This window comes from Mesoplodon mirus (genome assembly GCF_964341445.2).
Source record: "Mesoplodon mirus genome assembly, chromosome: 2".
Taxonomy (NCBI): domain Eukaryota; kingdom Metazoa; phylum Chordata; class Mammalia; order Artiodactyla; family Ziphiidae; genus Mesoplodon; species Mesoplodon mirus.
In genome coordinates, this window is record NC_138977.1 from 161,155,884 (window position 1) to 161,176,573 (window position 20,690).

The 20,690-nt window shown below is 53.9% G+C and overlaps 1 protein-coding gene across 1 annotated transcript in view; it reads right to left on the reverse strand.

The window, feature by feature from the left end:
* Positions 1-796: 796 nt before the first annotated feature.
* NSG1 (neuronal vesicle trafficking associated 1) overlaps positions 797-20,690 on the reverse strand; it is a 31,216-nt gene continuing 11,322 nt past the window's right edge. Inside the window, exons 4-5 of the mRNA XM_082609920.1 lie at positions 8,769-8,879; positions 797-2,287 (exon numbers count right to left, since the gene is read on the reverse strand). Coding sequence (XP_082466046.1) covers positions 2,087-2,287; positions 8,769-8,879 — 312 coding nt within the window. The 3' untranslated portion in view covers positions 797-2,086. The remainder of the gene's footprint in view (positions 2,288-8,768; positions 8,880-20,690) is intronic.

Below are 20,690 nucleotides of genomic sequence, written 5' to 3' on the forward strand. Positions count from 1 at the left end.
GCCAACTGATCCACAGACTCATCGTGCGGTAGAAAAGATACCACCTTCGCCCTGTGAGTCTAGTGAATACAACTACAGCCATTTAATGTATTGTTGGTGGGTCCAAGGTTAGAAAGTCAGTGCGGGCCCACCTGCCTCCTGTCCGGGAAGAAGTGTGGAGACGGGACCTGGCTCCCCCCAGAACTGCTGCCCCCAACACTCTCCTGATGGAGATGGCAGGGGGTGGGGAAGGCCCGACTTCCGGCCACTGGGGCCCACGGAGCTTCGTCCAGAGAAGGACTTGGGCCTCTCCACCCAGCCGAGCCCCAGGAATCAGGAACACCCGCTTGTACTCAGGCACAAGGCATCTGCGGCCACATCTGTGCAGAAAGCGCCCGGTGCGCTTGGGCCCCCAGGGTGTGGGTTCGAGGGCTCTGCACAGACAGTCCGGGGAGCATCACAGGGATCCTGTGTTCTTTATTTGCACAGAGTGAAAATGTCAAAAGTTACATGTGAATGAGCTTACAGTCAATAAAATACATGTCTCCTAGAAAATACAAACAGGGTTGCCTTGACACTGCATTGACATGGGCTGGAATTTGCTGATAGATGATATCTCTACACAGAAGAAGTTCTGGCATGTAGTTATTGCTCTTATGCGTCAGCACAGCTTCACAACATCCATGACTCTACGCCTACCCACTGCTCCGAGGTCATGGTCATTGTTGCCAAACAACACCCTTGATAATAAAATATACTGTATGTTTTGGAAGCACATTTCAGGAAACAGTAATGGAGTCGGCCATGACCACCATGCTTGTTCGCAACAGATCTTGCACTATTTGTCATTTATTTTTGATCTAAAAAAACAGTGAAACTTTTGACATGTCCACCAGAAACAACACATTTAAATAACATGGAAGAAAATGTCGATGAACATCTTTTTTTCTATTTAATCATCTTACACATTTAGTTTATCTAACTGGCAATTTTGTAAACATATACTTTAATGTCAAGATTCAGGTTGAAACGTAATTGTCTTACAAAGATTGTGAATGAAAATGTCATAATTGGACTTGCAAGGTGCGACGCCAGCCCCCCTCCCAGCCTTTCCTGCCTGTTTCTTACATCAAAGGAGTTACATCTGCCCCACAAGATAAAAATTAAAGTAGCCTTGGCTTACCAGCAATTACACTTTCACTTTTCTCACCCAGCTAATTGTTTTAAAACTAAGTAGCTAATACGGCTGTCGGTGCAAACTTATTCATAATAGATGTGAACAAAAGGGCCTGTAGGTTTCATTCCTACTCAGCCCATCACAGAGCAGACGGACTAGCTACAGGGTGACGGGTTCTGCAGCCTGTGGCCCAGGGTCCCCTCTTCCCAGAGTCCCCACCTCACATGCTCTGACCCAGTCCACATGCACTGAGGGAAACACGGCTCCCCTGCCCAGCGGGCGCCCTCTGTACCGAGAGGCAGCGTTCTGCCTGCAGCAGTGACCCCTGCCCGAGCCGACCTGCTGCAGTGCCTGCGCACTCAGGAGTGAGCACGGGGCAGGTAAGGGCACAACTGTGGCCTGATGGCATCTTTCCTTCCTTCCCTCTGACGCTCACTATGGTGCATCTTGACCACTGGCACTATTGCCATTGGCGGGGGGGTGGGAAGAAACGTGCAGTACAGCTTGCTCTTGGCAAAGCAAGGGATCACTCTAGATATGGCTATGGTGTAAGGTTTGCAAATGGCAAGGTGGTTTAAAAAAAAAATCAATCCCACAAAATGCATCATTTATCTGAAGTCCGATCCCCTTGCATATCCAGTGTAAATTTATTTTTTGACAGCATCCAATAAATCCCAGTAAAGTTGCTAAATTAAGATTCTTTACCATGGAAAGTGGTGTCAGAGCTCTTTTAGCAATGCTGATATGCACTTGATTTTATGCCCGTGGGTGGTCTGCAGCAAGCTGTATTTGCAGAGCAGCATTAGCAAACAGAAGCAGTTGCACCATACATGAGTAACCTCTAAATTATCAGTAATTATATCTAATGAAATGTCCCTCAAAGTCCCTTTGTTACCTTCAAGTGACACTGTAAGGAACCTGCCCATCTCGCTAAGCGGACTTCTCAGCAGCCTCAGTCTCCTGCTCTGAGAGCTTCTCTTCTGACAGAACTGACATCCACGGCGAGACCGAGCGGGTGATGCTCTGCTTGGCCAGGTTGTAGTGGTTGATGACGGTGTAAAATTTCTCCCGGGCGTTGGAGTCTTGCTCCGCATAGTAGCTCTCCAAGCCTTCTGGGATGCACTGGGTGTTCTGAAAGACAAGCATGCACCGATGCAGGAGGGAGGCCCGTGATTCTCCAGGTAGCACCCAACCCGTGGTCACTGAGCACCTCCCTGGGCTTGGAGGAAACTCAGAGATGAGCTGACTGCCTGACACTGATTGCATGGTAACGGGATGGACGTCTGTACAAGGCCGTGGTGACGGGACTTACACAGCAGGCCTTCTTGCTTCTTTAAAGATCTTACACTCGTTGCCATTTATTTTAAATCTCCTAGAAAACAATGGAACTTTTTCTTTTTTCTATTTTTTTTTTTTTTTTTTTTTTTTTTTTTGCGGTACGCAGGCCTCTCCCTGCTGTGGCCTCTCCCGTTGCGGAGCACAGGCTCCGGACGCGCAGGCTCAGCGGCCATGGCTCACGGGCCCAGCCGCTCCGCGGCATGTGGGATCTTCCCGGACCGGGGCACGAACCCATGTCCCCTGCATCGGCAGGCAGACTCTCAACCACTGTGCCACCAGGGAAGCCCAACAATGGAACTTTTGACATGTCCACCAGAAGCAACATATTCAAACAGCGAAGGAAGGGAGTCAGAAAGGCTCCTGGGGGCAGGGGTTGGGGGCACTTGACCCAAAGGAGCTGGTCCTCGGGGCAGGAGGATGGGGACGCAGGCTGCAGAGAGGCCTGCGGCCGGAGCAGAGGGTGCAGAGCCGCAGGGCACAAACGCTGGGGAGAAGGCAAGGGTTGGGGGGTCAGGACACACCACCTGCAAGGGCCTGGTAGGGAGCTGTGAGTGTGACCCGGAGATCCAGAGAGCCCAGGAAGCCACGAAGACCCCATGAGGGCTCTTGAGGGTGGGGGGCTCTCGGGGGGCGGCTGTCTGCTAAGGGAGAGGCACTTCCCTACAGCCCATGGAACCCTGGGGAGGCCGGGGGTGGGGAGGTCAGTCCCTAGCTCTCGTCCGCTCACCGGGGGTCTAGGGCCCCCAAAAAGTCAGGCTGCCTTCCCTTGTCCATCCAGCAGCCGGGCTAAGCCGCCGCCCACCCCGTCTCCACACGTTGCTCGCCAGGCCCTGAGGAAGGGGTCACGGGCTGCACTCTGCCTCCCCTGACCCTTCTCCCAGTGGCAGGCGGGCGCGTGGGGCCCAGCTCGCGACACGCTTCTCAGCCCTCCTGGCAGCCAGTAGAAGCCATGGGGCTACCTTCTGGTCAACGGGGTGTGCGGGGCTGTGACAGGAGCAGGTTCTGGGGGGCTCCACAGGGAAGCTGCCTGCCCTCCACCGCTCCCTTCTCAGCGGCTTTGATCGCCTGGACTAACCTGCCTGGAGAGGGACAACACCCTGGGGGCTGGCAGCGCAACACAACAGCATCGGGGCTCCAGGAGGACCTCAGGGAGCCCCACTGCCTGCCAGCTGCGGCTTTAATGAGAGAGAGAGAGAGAGAAACCTTCCATCTGGCGGAAGGCACGTTACATGTGTCTCTAAGCAACCAAAACATTACAGGAACGCCAAGGTCTCCCTGTCACACAGTGAAGGGAGACTGCAGGAACAAGGGTCCTGGGCCTTGGCTACCTTCACAGTCACCAGGGAGACTTTTGAACCCCCCCAATTCCCAGCACCGCCCGCAGGGTCCGGCTAGCACCCCCGAGCAGCATCTCAGCCAAGGCTACCTCGCTGGCAAGAGCGCAGCCAGGATTCTACCAACTCCTGGGGCCCAGCAGGACACCCCGCTGCTCGACGCACTCCTCTGCCTCTCTGCGTGAGCCCAGCATGGAGACCGTGACAGAGTCTCTGATGGTCACCAGGATGGCCGGTGGTGGCTACTACCCTGTGGACGTGGGCGCCAGCCTGGGATGCACGGGGGGACCTCCTCTGGGAGCCCTGTCCCTGCCCGACCCGGGTTTCTTCAGCCTCCAGAAGCTAAAGGCAGGTTAGTTCTGTCTCCCTGTTAAGGGGCTGCTCCTTGGGGTCTTTCTGCAGACCCAAGGCCCGTCTCCACATCCCAGCCCTGCCACCATACCGGTTCCTTCTGACAGGTGGCCAAGTGCCTTCCGGGCACGATGTCTCCCTGTGAGCTGTTAGTCCCATTTCAGTCACAGCAAGTGAGATGCAGAGAGGGGAAGGGACCACAGGGCAATGTGGGAACCGAGCTCCAACCCGGGCCTCTGCTCAGTGCACTCCAGACGTCGCCCCGCCACCCGCAAAGCTGCCGATGGTGACTGCTCAGCCCAAAGGCAGAACAGTGAGAAGGCAGCGAGGTCCCCCCAGGGCGCCGGAGCAGGACTGTACGCCCTGGCAGCTTCAAGTTCAGCCAGCGTTCGTCAGGCCCCAGCCCGGCACACCCGGTCCCGCCTGGGCTCTCAGCATCCTCAGAGGTGGGTGTGGCGGAGCTCTGTCCGCAGGGCTCAGGGGGCTGGGCTGGAAGGGGGAGGTGCTGCCCGGGAGGAGCTGCTGAGGCCAGGACCAGGGGAACCCAGTGAACGCCACAGCCTTCGTCAGGCCCTCTTCGGGCACCAGGCGGCACATCACCCACTGGACCGGGAGGCCTCCCCACTGTGCGGGTCCATTTGCCTGGTATCGGGAGCAGCCACTCAGGGCCGAACAGATGATTTGTGGACGAGAGAAGGGACCACGTCTTGGTCTTAGAAAAGCTCCCATTTGAGCCAATGTAGAGGCCTGACCGAGTGTGACCCAGGGCCTCCTGTTCCACCTGTAAGTGAGCGAGCTCCCTCTCCGTCCGGATGCTTCTTGCAGGGGTCACCCAGCCCTGTGTCTGTGAAAAGAAGTGTCAGCCTGAGGTTAACAGGCTCTCCCACAGGTGGGCTGCCCATCAGGTGAAGAGCCGCTCACGCCAGTTCTGGGCCAGGCCCTGGGGATACCACAGGCCCTGCAGCCCCGTGCCCACCCCGTGGCCTCCAATCAGGATCCAGCTCTGCTGCTCACACTAGGAAGGGGCAGGTGTGGCCACTCGGCAGAGGGAGGGCAGCGCTACCTGGCGTGGTTACTGGCGGATGTGATGGCGTCATGCCTGGTCCAGCCCTGGCCCACCTGGCTACAGACACTCACGGGTCTGGAAGGATGGCAGGTGGTGAAGGAAGGGATGTGGTTTGGGGGCAGGGGGGTTTAGACAGCTCTGGGATCTGGCAGAGGTTTATAAATAAGTTGAATTTGACAGCAAATCCATCCATCCGCCTCTGTTCCCTGAGCCAGGGCCTCTCAGAGATGCATGGCTCACTGACGCTGGTTTAGTGAAGATGGAAGGGAAAATAATAAACGCATGCTTTCCCCGCAGCCCTGATACCGCCCTGCCCCACGGAGAACTGGTCTCCTTACCAGGTCATTGACCCTGAAATATAGACTAGAAACACCTGCCAGCTAGCTACTTCCAGGAGAGAAGTGACAAAGGGACGCAGTGTGTTTACGGCCCGGCACTGAGCTATGCAGCGTTTCTGTGGGCTGAGGCCAGCAGGAGCAGGAGGTCACGTTACAGGCCGAGTCCACGTTCTGCCTGAGCCTCAGTTCCCTCGTCTATAGAAAGGGGCTGATGAGTCACCGCCCGGGCTGCTGTGAGGACTGCAGCCAGCGCAGCACAGTGGACAGCAAAGATTAAAAGCCCACAGGGGCACCGCTGAGGTCATGCATGCCCTTTTGTCATCGGCGTCCTGACACGCCTGGGCACTGGGGAGCCTGGCCACTCTGCAGGGGCAAACCGTCTGTTCAGCCCAGGGCCGGCCCTGCAGGTGAACTGGCCCCTGTCCAGCAGGCCAGCGGCCACCCTCCTCCCCCACCTGCACTGCCACCTCCCCTTCACTCTGTCCTTGCCACCAGCACAGGGTCTGGCAAGACATTCTGAGGCCACCAACACCTGCTGAGGCCACCAACACCTGCTGGGCAGTGAGTGACTCTGCTCCAGGCTAGGGCAGGCCTCCAGACGGGATGGGGCAGCCCTGCCCTCCAGGCACCCAGGACAGACGGTCCCGCTGCCACCCACACAGCGAGGCTGTAAGACGGGGGTGCTGGGGTGGCACTGCGGGGGGCGTGCTGGCTGCAGGCAAGACCCCGGGGGAAGACGGCTTCCAGGGGTGTCCCGGAGCCACGCGGGAGGATGGGGTGGGAGCTCCGGGGAAGCTGTGACCTGCCCCCTCTGGCTGGAGAGACCCCAGCAGAAACATATGTCAGCCGTGGGTGAGCTCAGGGAGGTCACAGAGCTTCTAACATGAAACGATAACTGGATGGGTGAGGGAACCCAGGAAAGTGTCCCAACAGCCCTGGCCCTCGGTCCAGGAGGCCTAGCTATTAAACCTCACGTGCAAGCTCCCCGAAAGCCAGCCAGTCTACGAGGAGCACCCAACTGTAAACACCTTGTAGGTCTGGGGCAGTTTCCTCCCATTATGTTTAAGACCTTCCTGTAACACTCATCCAGTGACTTCATGTTTTTTTTTAAAAAAAAAAAAAAAAAAAAAAAGCAGAAACCTAGGATCCTCTCCAGCCCACATCTGCCTTTTTAAATCCCCGCATCTACCCCACAGGGTTTCTGGGGGCATCAGAGATCTTAGTTAAAAGCCCCTTGCAAACTGTCGGGTGGTGGCATGTGATGCACATGAATGAACACGCAGAAAGGAGAGAGGAAGGGGACACACACTCTCACACCTTCCCTTCTCCAGCCTTAGCCCGAGGACCGTGGGATACAGGGCAGCAGCTCCCCAGCCCTCCCAGTGACATTCTCCAGAAAGGACACCACCCATTAGATGCCAGTGGAAAATGCCAAGTCCCCAGAGGCGGAACAGTCTCTCAGGGGCTCTAAATCCCCAAGGCTGGCTGTGCACTGGAACCACCTGAAGAACCTTTTAAACATACACACACCTGCTGTCCAATGCTGCTGTGAGCCCGAGGACTGGGCCTCATCTCCCTGGCTCCACCTGGACCAGGTTATCTAGCAGAACCTGGCCTTGCAGGACGGGGAAGGCAGTTTGGGCCCACTCCTGCCTCCGTCTCAGGCACAGAGAGAACGAGCCCGGAAGGAAGCCCTGCATCCTCCTGGTGGGGCTGTGGCCGCACCGCAGGTATGGGAGCCGTCTGCCTGGATGAGGACTCCAGTCCCCAGGGAAGTGGTCCTCCGTGCACCCGGCTTCCATCAGGGCGTGGCTCCTGCGTCACCTTGGCTCCTCCCCCTTGACCTCAGGTCCTCCCCCCCTGCCCCGCCCCAGCCTCCCAGATTCACTCCTGCTCCATCCGCAGCACCCAGACCGGTCTAGACCCCCATCTCTTTCCCGGTCGCCTGCAGCAGCCTCCTGTCGCTCCCTTCCGATCGGCAGCCTCCCCAGCCACCCGAGTGGCCATCCCATCACCTCCCTCTCCTCCAGGGGCCTCTGGCCGGCACTCCAGTCTGGCCACAGCTGGCTCTTCCCCAACAAGGACCACGTATGGACCGGCCCAGCCAGCACCTGTGCGCTGCTCCTCCCCTCGCCCACCTGGCTCAGCCCTGCCGTCCTCCAGCATCAGCTCATGTGCTGCCTTCCTCGAAGTTCCAGCCCTCTGGATCAGCCTCCTTTAAACCATGGTGTCTCCTGAGCCTCCCAACAGATCATAACTCCTCCAGCCCCAGCCCGGGGTGTGCACGGGCTGGTGGAAGGGGCCAGGGGCTTCCCCCTGCCCAGACGCCCTTCCCCAGGTCCCTGCACGGCGCCCCCACGGGCCTCTTACGTGGTGGGCACAAAACGCACACTCGCTGAGCGCAGAAGGGCTCAAGTGTCAGAAGCCTTGAAGCTGTGGAAGGAGGAACCCATACAAGGGCCTGTGTCCCTCACATCAGCAGCACCCAAACCGCAGCCGCCCAGTGGCAGCGGGCGACCGGGCTTGTTCTCGTGCCCAGTAGCACACAGGACCGGGTTCTGCTTTCATTCCAGCAGCACCAAATCCTGGGACTGATCATGTTTTCCTCTTCGCACTGGCTCTGGGAAGTTCAGAACCAAAAGGGGGCCCGGGTGCTGAGTGTATGGGACACGGGAGCAAGTCCACGGCCCGTGCGTTTCACTCGTGCTTCCTCCACCCCGCCCCCTCCCTTATTTTTCTCCCCTTAATCCTGCGGCCCCATGTGTCTGCTTCTCTGCCTGCCACTTGGAGCCTTTGGGGAAGGAGGCATCATCACATCAGCAAAGCGAGCATCTAGCGTGGAGAGCCCAGCGGCATGGCGGGCAGACCAGGGTCTGCGGTCAGGGGGGCTGGGGTCGCCCGGCCCTGCTCCCAAACCCCTGAGTGGTGGTGCAGGTCTTCCTCTCCCAGGACCTCTGATTCCTGGCATGTCCCCTCATCACTCACTGCCCCCCCAGGGGATGTGCTGGGCCTGCAGACAGGAGCCTCCCTTTCACAGGCCCCGCCGTGACCCCGCTTCCCTGCCTGCAGGGTCCCCATGAGGAGCTCCCGCCAGGCCCCCTCACCGCCCCTGCCGCTCTGTCGTGAGTCATGTGGGGGGACAAGGCACAAAGGCATCGGGGGCCCAGGGGATGGGGGGAGCTTACCTTGAGGACGAAGCCGTCAGGGCAGGCACGGTCATACTTGTACACCTTGTAGACAACCAGGAAGACGACACAGGTGAGGAAGGCCAGGGCAAAGAGCACCAGCACGGAGACCTGTGGGCGGGGGCGGGGCCATCAGCACGGCTGAGGGGGCAGCCACGCAGACACACCCCACACACAGATGCACACAGACACACACACACAGGCCCGCGGGCCAATGTACACGGGCACCGTCTCCGGAAGGAGGCACGGAACACAGAACCGGGAGGCCTCTGGTGATGAGCAGTCAGCAGAGTCACTTTACACTGGACAACTTTTTGTACCATTTTCATTTTTCACCACAAGCATGCATCACCTTCATTTTAAATTAGTTATTTCTTGTATTCCAGGCCTTGCATAGAGAGCTCGGGGTACAGATAACGATCAGGCCTCATGGACATCGGACACACCGTCAAGCCGTGGGTGTGGGCTGCCCTTCTGATGCTGTGGGTCACCACAGTGACGCATCGGCCAATGGCTAATCAGCTGTTCCAGAGACACCCCTGAGCCCTGGACACCAGCCCTGCCCTTGACCTGGGGCCAGCTGAGCAGGACAGACAGACCCCCCCGGGCCCCCACCACCTCCACTCTGGACAGTTTCCTGTGTGTTCAGTTAAAGCCTGTCCTCCCCACCCTGGAGGGCGATCCCCATTAGCATGGGGACTCGGCGTGCTGCACCGTGGCTGGACCACGGGGCGTACTCAGTAATGTCGGAAGACAATGCATGACAGCCCATGAGCAGAGTGGGCCAGCGATGGGAGACCTCCCCACTGCAGGGCCTGGGGCACGGGGGACGAAATGATGCTGCATCTGGCCTTGAAGATGCTCCCTGCCTGCTGGGAGCCACTGGGCAGGGCGAGAGCGTGTCCTGGGCTGAAAGGGCGTGCAGAGGCCCCGCGGGTCAGGTCGGGAGGTGTGACCAGGAACAGCAGCACCCAGGCCCCCAGCCCAGCCCCAATACTCCCTCTCTTCTCCCCACACGGCCACCCTGGCCACTGGCCACTGCTGCCCGGGCTACGAGTCCCCACCTCCAACCACCCAGCTCACGCTCACTGCAGCTTGGGCAACACCTGTCCCCTCTGTGCCCCCCACCCAGGGAACAGCCCCTCAGACCCCCAAGCAAGCAAGGAGTCTCTGTGTCACCCCCCAGGAGGCCCTTCCTGCCCATCTCTGCGGTCAGTCCCCGTCAACATCTGTGTCCTCTATCCCCTGTTCTTCCCGTGACCCCTCACCTGGGCTGTCAGGGCTGTCACCCTCTCTAGCCACTCCAGCCTGTCTGGACAACCCACCTGCACGAGGAGCCTGCGTCTGACAAGGGGACACAGGGTGGCACCACGGCTGCCTCAAGGCCCAAAGCACCCCTAGGGAAGGTGCCATCTGGGTTCTGGTGGCCGCTATAGCACATGGGCAAGGACAAGACCACCCGGCCCGGGTGGGCAGCCCAGGGAGACCGTAGAGGCGGCTGAGCATGGAGCTGGGTGACAAAGGAGGCTGAACCTGAGGAAGAGGAGGGGGCAGTGGCCCTGGGGACACACGGCGGCAGAGAGAGCAGCAGAGCATGTGCGGGGCTTTCCGACAGGGGTGGCAACCCTGCCGGTGCCCGGCACCCAGGGGGGGCAGCCAGATTCTGGGTAGGTCACCCAACTCCTCCAGGCCCAGACTCCTGCCAGCCAATGGCAGTGAGAGGCCCCAGCTCCCGGGGCTGGTGGGAGGGTGGAGGGCTCAATGCTGTGCTGCCGAGGACAGCACCTAGGCACAGTGGATGCTCTGGAAGGAAGCGTTTGCTACTGTTGCTGCAACTGTCACCACAGCCATTCCCTTGCTCACTCGGGTCACACAGTTGGCAGACACAGAGCTGGACTCTCAGCCCAGGCCACACAGCCTCCCCCAGGTCCGCCACCCTATCCTACCTGAGCCCCTCCCCACATTCACCTGACTACTGCTCACTCAAATCTGCCCTGACCCGGACCCAGCTACCGACTGGCGGCCCCTGGGGGCAGCAAGGGCCACTTCAGCAGCTCTTTCCACAGTCTAGAATAGCAGGTTGTCCATAGGGAGAGCTGTATTTAAAATAACTGAACTGGGCTTCCCTGGTGGCGCAGTGGTTGAGAGTCCGCCTGCTGATACAGGGGAGACGGGTTCGTGCCCCGGTCTGGGAAGATCCCACATGCCGCGGAGCGGCTGGGCCCGTGAGCCATGGCCACTGGGCCTGTGCGTCCGGAGCCTGTGCTCCGCAACGGGAGAGGCCACAGCAGTGAGGGGCCCGTGTACCGCAAAATAAAATAAAATAAAATAACTGAACTCCTTCATAACCCTCTATATTCTATTTTGGGCATTTGAAAACATTACTCCAAGAAGAGGTCCATGGCACACAACAGGTTAAGAAGCCCTGTTAGAATATGTCCTCCTCAATAAAATATTAGCGAACTGAATTCAACTACACGTTAAATACATGCACCATGATCAAGTAGGATTCATTCCATGGTTGCAAGGATGGTTCCAACAGCCACAAAATCTATGTGACATATCACAGTAACAAAATGAAGGATAAAAATCATATGACCATCTCAACAGATGCAGAAAAAGCATGTGACAAAATTCAACATGCATTTATGATAAAAACTCTCAACAAGTGGGTATAGAGGGAATGTACATAATAAAGGCCATATATGACAAGCCCACAGCTAACAGCATACTCAATGGTGAAAAGCTGAAAGCTTTTCCTCTAAGATCAGGAACAAGAAAGGGATGGCCACTCTTGCCAGTTTTAATTAACACAGTACTACAAATCCTAGCCAGGACAATTAGGCAAGAAAAAGAAATAAAAGGCATCCAAATTAGAAAGGAAGAAGTACAACTGTTACAATTTGCAAATGACAAAGTATAGAAAACCCTAAAGACCACCAAATAACTGTTAGAACTAATCAACAAAGTTGCAGGATACAAAATCAACATACAAAAATCTATTGCATTTCTATACACTAATAAGTGAACTATCAGAAGAGTAATTAAGAAAACAATCCCACTTACAACTGCATCCCAAAGAATAAAATATCTAGGAATAAGTTTAACCAAGGAGGTAAAAGACCTGTACACTGAAAACTATTTATAAGACAGTGATGAAAAAAACTGAAGAAGACACAAAAAAGTGGAAAGATATTCTGTGCTCATGCATTGGAAGAATTAATATTGTTAAAATGTCCACACTACCACTACCCAAAGCAATCTACAGATTCAATGCAATCCCTATCAAAATTACATATTCATTTTTCACAGAAATAGAACAAACTATCTTCCAATTTGTGTCAACCATAAAATAGCCAAAGCAATCTTAAGAAAAAGAAAATTGGAGGCATCATGCTCCTTGATTTCAAACTATATCACAAAGGTATTCAAAACAGTATGGTAGTGGTATAAAAACAGACACATAGACTATGGAACAGAGGAGAGAGCCCATAAATAAACCCACATGTGTATGGTCAATTAGTTTATGACAAAGGAGTCAAGAATATAAAATGGGGAAAGAACGGTCTCTTCAATAAATGGTGCTGGGAAAACTGGAGAGCCTCATGTAAAAGAATAAAACTCAACCACTAACACCATATACAAATATTAACCCAAGACGGATTAAAGACTTGAACGTAGGACCTGAAACCATAAAACTCCTAGAAGAAAACACAGGTGATAAGCTCCTTGACACTGGTCTTGGCAATGATTTGTATTTGACCCCAAAAGCAAAAGCAACAAAAGCAAAACTAAACAAGCAGGACTACATCAAGCTGAAAAGCTTCTGCACAGCAAAGGAAACCATCAACAAAATGAAAAAGCAACCTACGGAATGGGAAGGAATATCTGTAAATCATATATCTGATAAGGGGTTAATATAAAAATATATAAAGAACTCATAGAACTCTAGAGCAAAACCCAAAGAATCCAACTAAAACATGGGCAGAGGAACTGCACAGGCACTTTTTTCCAGAGAAGACGTACAGATGGCCAACAGGTACAGGAAAAGGTGCTCAACATCCCTAACCATCAGAGAACTGCAAATCAAAACCATAATGAGATATCACCTCACATCTATCAGAATGACTATTTTCAAAAAGAAACAGTAACGGTCGGAAAGGACACAGAGAAAAGGAAACTCTCGAGCAATATTGCTGGGAATGTCAATTGGTGCAGCCACTATGGAAAACAATTCAGAGGTTCCTCAAAAAACTAAAAATAGAACTACCAGGACTTCCCTGGTGGCACCGTGGTTAAGAATCCGCCTGCCAATGCAGGGGACACAGGTTCGAGCCCTGGTCCAGGAAGATCCCATATGCCACGGAGCAACTGAGCCCGTGCGCCACAACTACTGAGCCTGCGCTCTAGAGCCCGCAAGCCACAACTACTGAGCCCATGTGCCACAACAACTGAAGCCCACGCGCCTAGAGCCTGTGCTCCGCAACAAGAGAAGCCACCGCAATGAGAAGCCCGCGCACCGCAATGAAGACCCAACACAGCCAAAAATAAATAAATAAATAAATAAATAAATAAAATAAAAAAAAAAAGAACTACCATGTGATCCAACAATCCCACTTCTGGGTATTTATCTGAAGGAAATGAAAAAACTAACTTGAAAAGATGTCTGCACCCCCATGTTTACTGCATCATTATTTACAATGGCCAAGATACAGAAGCAACCTAAGTGTCCATCAATGGATGAATGGATAAAGATGTGGTATATATATTCAACAGACTATTATTCAGTCATAAAAAGAAGGAAATCTGGCCATTTGTAACAACATGGGTGGACCCTGAAGGCATTATACTAAGTGAGATAAGTCAGACCAAGTAAAACAAATACTGTTCAAGCTCACTTATATGTGGAATCTTAAAAAAAATAAAAATAAAAACTGAGCTCATAAATACAGAGATCAAATTGGTGGTACCAGAGGCGGGGGGTGGGGTGGGGGAAATGGGTGAAGGGGGTCAAAAGGTACACACTTCCAATTAAAGATAAATAAGTCCTGGGGATGTAGTGTACAGCATGGTGACTACAGTTACTAAAACTGTGCTGTATATCTGAAAGTAGCTAAGAAACTAGCTCTTAAAAGGTCTCATCACAAGAAAAAATATTCTAACTGTGTGGTGACAGATGTTAACTAGACTTACAGTGTGATCATTTCTCAATACACACAAATATTGAATCATTCTGTTGCACAGCTGAAACTAAAATATTGCTATATGTCAACTACATTTCAATTTTTTAAAAAAGAGTATAGGGACTTCCCTGGTGGCGCAGTGATTAAGAATCCGCCTGCCAATGCAGGGGACACGGGTTTGAGCCCTGGTCCAGGAAGATCCCACATGCCGCAGAGCAACTAAGCCTGTGCGCCACAACTACTGAGCCTGCGCTCTAGAGCCCACGAGCCACAACTACTGAGTCCGCGTGCCACAACTACTGAAGCGCACGTGCTTAGAGCCCGTGCTCCGCAACAAGGGAAGCCACCACAATGAGAAGCCCGCGCACCACAACAAAGAGTAGCCCCCGCTCACCGCAACTAGAGAAAGCCCACGTGCAGCAACAAAGACCCAACACAGCCAAAAATAAATAAATAAAATAAATAAATATATTTTTTAATTTAATTTAATTTAAAAAAATTAAAAAGAGTATAATCTCAAGTCTTGGAGAGACGTGCATTCTTAAACCTATCCTTTGAATCAGAAGCCACGTGGGGTTTGGTTCACAGCACCCCATCTGTTTAGGTATAAAAAGAACCCCCCCCTCTCTCCACAGGACCGTGGGGAACCACCTCCTCGGGGCCGTCCTCCTGGAACCTGGCCTGGGCCTTCCATCCAGGATTCCTGGGCCCGATGGCCAAGGAGCTCACAGAACTGAGAAATGAGAACACGACAGTCCCCCAAGCAGCCGAGGGAGAAGGCAAAGGAATAGATCCCCGGAAGAGTCAGCAGGAGGAACGGGGCATGGCAAACCCCAGCCCCCAACGGCGGGCTGTCCCACTCTCCCCTCCACGCCTTGGTGAACCCCGGGCCTCTCCTGGGCCCCAGAGTCTGCTCGGAGCTGGAAAGCACCCTGTGAGGAGTGGGGAGAGAAATGTGGGTTCACATTTCCCGGCATGGCATGGTGTCCCCTGCAGTCACCACAGCCTGAGAAGCGAGCCGCAGGCCTTTCCAGGAAGATCCCCAGCTGGCTCCGAACTGGATCCTGGCTCTGCTACCTGCCACCTGTGTGACGAGCAGGTCGCCTGCGCATCTGGTCTCTGAAGAAGGGACAAGGCCTCACACTCTTACACGTTTATCAAGAGAATGAAAAGCTATCAAGGGCTCGAGAGCATGTTGCCAGCCCCACGTGCTGCACCCCGGTCAAGGCTGAATTGTGCCCCGACCCCCCCAAAAAAGTGGAAGCCCTAAGCCTGGCACCTGTGAATGTGACCTTATTTAGAAATAGGGTCCTTGCAGGTGTGATTCAATTAACTGAGGTCATTCGGGTGAGCCCTAATCCAGTATGACTGTGTCATGAAAAGGGGACATCTGGACACAGAGGTGCACGCACATGGCCACGTGAAGACGGAGGATGGAGTGATGCACCTTCAAGCCACAGAAAGCCAGGGACTGCCGGCAACGCCCTGCCCCGCCCCAGGAGCCAGGAGGAGGCACGGAAGGGTTCTCCCCCGGAGGCTTCAGAGGGCACCTGCTGGCACCTCAGTCTTGGACCTCTGGCCTCCAGAACTCAGAGACAATACATCTCTGCTGTTGGAGTCCCCCAGTCGACGTACTTTGTCCCGACAGCCCTAGCAAACTAACACAGCCCCTAACACCAAGGCTGTTTTAGGCCCTGAGTGGTCAGCACTGGCTCACCTCCCCTGGAGGTCACCCTTGTCCCTTCCCCAGCACGGCCAGGCTGGTGGCCTTCCCTCCTCCTCACCAAAGCCCTGGCCAGGCCCACTGCCTCCTGGAGGGCTCTGGAACATGCCAGCCTCTCTGGACACCGAGAGCACACGTGTCCCCCATTACCCAGTATCTACCATTTCCTGAGTCAAGTGACATGAAACCCTGTCCCAGTTTGGAGAGTTTCATGAACCTCCCTCACCTCCCACCCCCATGAGACAACTAAGAATATCCCAGAACAGAAATGTGAAATCACTTAGCCAGACATACCTGTTTCCTCCAGGCCCTGGGAGTACCCTCTGGCTTTCTCTACATGGACATGCCATGGCTGTAAGCACCGTGGAGAGCCCCGATCACCTGAAGCTCCGTCTTTCAGCCAATTCTGAAATACTCTGGCCAAGAGACAAGCCACCCATCCACTGCCCATTGTGTGTCAAGGGCCCTGGGTTCTAGGCCTGCTCGGCCAACATACGCAGTGACTCTGGAAAGGGCATCTGTCCCCTGACCCTCGGTCCCCTCTCAGCCGTGAAGGGGGAGCCCCCACATTTACAGTGGGGAGTCCAGGAGACCCGGGCAGAGCAGCCCCTCACTGAACAACATAAGCCCCATTCCCCCAGGGCTGCGGCCTCAGAGCAAGGAAGACGCCTGGAGACCATCAAATCCAGCACCTTCCTGTACATGTGACAGAGGCCCAGCCGCTGAAAAGGCAGCACCTTCAACGGGAACAACGGGACACCCAGGTGGCCGAAGAGCCCGGGGCTCACACAAGAGGAGGGGCAGCCATCACCTCAGTGACCCGACCTGAGCACAGAAAAGGCCCCAACAGCGCTGTGTACTAGAATCACAGGAGCCTCCAAGTATCCCAATACCCGGACCCCAGACCGGGAGACCCTGATACCCGGACCCCAGACCGGGAAACCCTAGACCGGGAGATCCCCATACCCGGACCCCAGACCGGGAGACCCCGATACCCGGACCCCAGACCGGGAGACCCCAATACCCGGACCCCAGACCGGGAGATCCCCATACCCAGACCCCAGACTGGGAGACCCTGATACCCGGACCCCAGACCGGGAAACCCTAGACCAGGAGATCCCCATACCCGGACCCCAGACCAGGAGACCCCGATACCCGGACCCCAGACCGGGAGACCCCGATACCCGGACCCCAGACCGGGAGATCCCCATACCTGGACCCCAGACCGGGAGCAACACCCAGGCATCAGTATGTGAGCCCACCCCCCACCCCCGAACACCTCCTGTGTTCTCAGCCTTGCTGAGAACGGTGGGAGTGAACAGAGGATCCCACTTCTGTGTCGAACTCCTGTAGCCAGGGGGCTCCTGAGCTCCCACCCAAGCTTTGCCCTGTTGCACCGAAACACCATATTGATGGCAGCTCCAGAAACTTCATTGCCTCTGCACTACATACGGTAGGCGGTTTAAATAAAGCTTGTACACTCCTACGACAGCACCTGCAAGGCCACATTACTGACTGCATCTTACCAACGGGGCAACGGAGGCTCAGACGTGTAAACGACTAGGCCAAGGGAAGCCGGCTGATACCCTACAGGTATCCAGGTCCTAATCCCTGGAACCTGCATATGCCACTTTATACAGTAAAAGGGACTCGGCAGGTATGATCAAGTCAAGGATCTTGAGATGGAAGATTATCCTGGATTATCCTTATAAGAGGGAGGCAGAGGGCGAATTTGCCACAGAGGAGACGAGCAGAGAGAGACTGGAGATGCTGTGCTGCAGGCTTTGCAGATGGAGGGAGGAGCTGCAAGCCAAGGAATGCGAGCAGCACACCTCCAGAGGCTGCAAGAGGAAGCACAGCCAGTGAGACTGATTTAGGACCTCTGGCCTCCAGGACTGTCAGAGAATGAATGCGTGTGCTTTTGAGCCACTCAGCTGCCCCAGGAAACTAATTCACCTCCTTGCAAGCCCATCTCCCCACAGACCGAGCCCCTGCGGGCAGGGCTGAAACCGCACAACAGGCAGAGGGAGAGGAGTGAATGAGTCAGTGGGTGGATGCAGCTGGCAGGGAGCCCATCCCCCAGTGAGGACTTACAGGGCAGCCCTTGGGTGCCAGGAGCCAACCCGGAGCATCTACACACCAAGTGGAACATAAATTCAGTTTGCTGGATTTTATTAAGGAAATGATCATGCACAGGAAGGGGGCAGGACCCCGGGCAGCTCTGGCTGCCCCTGGGGGGCTGCTCCAGGGGGCCCCTGGAGGCCGGGACCCGGGTGAACGGGCAGTACCCAAACCTGCCGCTGTCCTCTCCAGGTGGGGCTGTGGGCCTGTGGGCCAGGGATGAAGGCCATGGAGGCCCTTGGTTGGCGGAAGGGTGTTTCCTTAGAGGCAGGGCCTTTGTTTCAGGGCCGACAGCTCTATCAGGCACACAAAACCCAGTGCTGGGGCCCGCGATGCTTTTAGTGACCCCAGGAAATGGTTTTAACTTTTGCTTCAAAACCAGAAAAAAAATAATAATGAATCCAGCCTGGATTATATTCATCTTTAGTCCAAGACAGTCATAAGACGTTCTTTTTTTTTTTTTAAGGAGGAAAGGGCCCACAAAGGCAAAAGCGCCTTGGGCCCCAAGGCCCTGCCTTCCTCCATCGACGGAATCCCCAGTGGCTGGTGGATGTTCCCAGCCACCGTGGAGTGACCTTGGCTGGCAGGGTCAGCCCTGGTCTCTGCTGAGTGGTGTTAACTCATCACAGCACAGAGTGAGAACCGGGAGGGGAAGGTGGGAGCAGAGGCCGACCCCCCTCATGCGGGGAAGCGGTCCAGGAGGAGATGTCTGGTCTTGAAGGATGGGGAGTGCTCCACGGAAGCTCGGGAAAGTGTGTTGTAGTCAGAGGGAGAGAGAGGTTGTACCAAAGCCCCAGGCATCCAGGACACAGTGTGTTCAGCCAGGGCAGCTGGAGCATCACACGTCCTGCAGGAGAGCGGCACGGGCAGGTGACAAAGGACCCCATGTGCCACACCAAGAGGTGGGAGCCCAGACAGTTCCTGGGCGCTGCGGGATTCCAGAAGGCGGCTGCCCCTCTATTATGTCCCAAATTAGCATTTCTCACAGCGCTGGGAGGTGTCGCCAGCTGTCTGAAGGACAGATGTTTGCCACTAATTTACGTGTGTGTGTTAGAGCAGATACTACATGGTCCCTAAATTGACATCACTTTTGCGCAGCTGTCAATAAAAGCTCTAAAGCAGGACATAGTGGGGTGAAATTACAGCTACTGTACAGGGATTTGTACTCATCACCCCATGTCCTCTGGTGGGTGCCCCATGGTGACCCTCACCCCACTGCTGTGGGCAGTGGGCTTTAAGGAACAGTGTGTGGGAGCAGCGGGGGTTGGGGGAGAGCCTGGTGCAGGGTTTCCACCATGTTTGTGCCACTGACCTCTGGCAGCCACGTGAAGCCTATAAATCCTTCTCAGAATCATGCTTAAAATGTATAAGACACAACACACAGGGAAAAAAACCCAATTATATTGAAATACTATTATCAAAATATTGCAAAAATGTACATTTGTGATATATTATGCATGTGCTTCCTTATTAACACACCAAAAAAACAAGATCTTATAATACTGTGATTTCAAAGGAATGATGAGACTAAACACTTTCCCCAAAATCTTGGCAACACCTGCAGTGTGATACAAAGAACACTTGTGATTTGCATTGGTGACAGTCACAGGATTTACTTATACTACTGTAGTTGATCGCCTACAGTAAAAAGTGAAAGAATGTGTACACTGCAGACTATAACACGTTGCTGAAAGAAAGTAAAGAAGACCCAAATAAATGAAAAACACCATGGATTGGAAGACTTAATAATGTTAAGATGGGAATACTTCCCACACTGATCTACAGATTCAATGCAATCCCTATCAAAATCCCAACAGCCTTTTCTGTAGAAATGGAAATTGCAAGGTATAGTGAATAGCCAAAGCAATCTTGAAAACGAAGAATAAGCTAGAGGACCCACGCTTCCCAATTTCAAAGCTTACAGTTTCAAAACTTACAGCTACAGGGCTTCCCAGGTGGCGCAGTGGTTGGGAGTCCGCCTGCCGATCCAGGGGACACGGGTTCGTGTCCCGGTCCGGGAGGGTCCCACATGCTGCAGAGCGGCTGGGCCTGTTAGCCATGGCCACTGAGCCTGCGCATCCGGAGCCTATGCTCCGCAATGGGAGAGGCCACAGCAGTGAGAGGCCCGTGTACCGCAAAAACAAAAACAAAAACAAAAAAAAACTTACAGCTACAGTAATCAAAACAGTGTGGGACTGGCATAAGAACAGCCATATAAATCAATGAAATAGAAGGGAGAGTTCAGAAATAAAACCATGTGTTCATGGTCGACCGATTTTTTCGCTAAGTGTGCCAAGACCATTCAATGGGGCAAGAACGGTCTCTTCAATAAATGGTGTTGGAACAACTAGAAAAGAATCAGGCTGGACCCTGACCTCACACCATATACAAAAATTAACTCAAAATGGAATAAAGACCTAAATATAAAAGCTACAGCCATAAAACTCTTAGAAGAAAACATAGAGATGTAAATCTTCGTGACCTTGGATTTGGCAACGGTGTCTTAGATGTGACACGAAAAGCACAAGCAACAAAAATAAACTGTACTTCACCAAAATTTTAAAATTTTGTGCATTAATGAACACTAGCAAGAAAGTGAAAAGACAACCCACAAAATGGTAGAAAATATCTGCAAATAATACATCTGATAAGGATCTAGTATCCAGAGCATATAAGGAACTCCTACAACTCAACAACAGGAAGACAAACAACCCAATTAAGAATGTGAAAGGACTTGAATAGACATCGCTCCAAAGAAGATAAACAAATGGCCAACACAGGAAAAGACGCTCAACATCATTAGCCATTAAGAAATGCAAATTAAAGCTGCAATGAGATACCACTTCACCCCCACTAGAATGGCTATAATAAAAAAATAAACAAGTAACAAGTGTT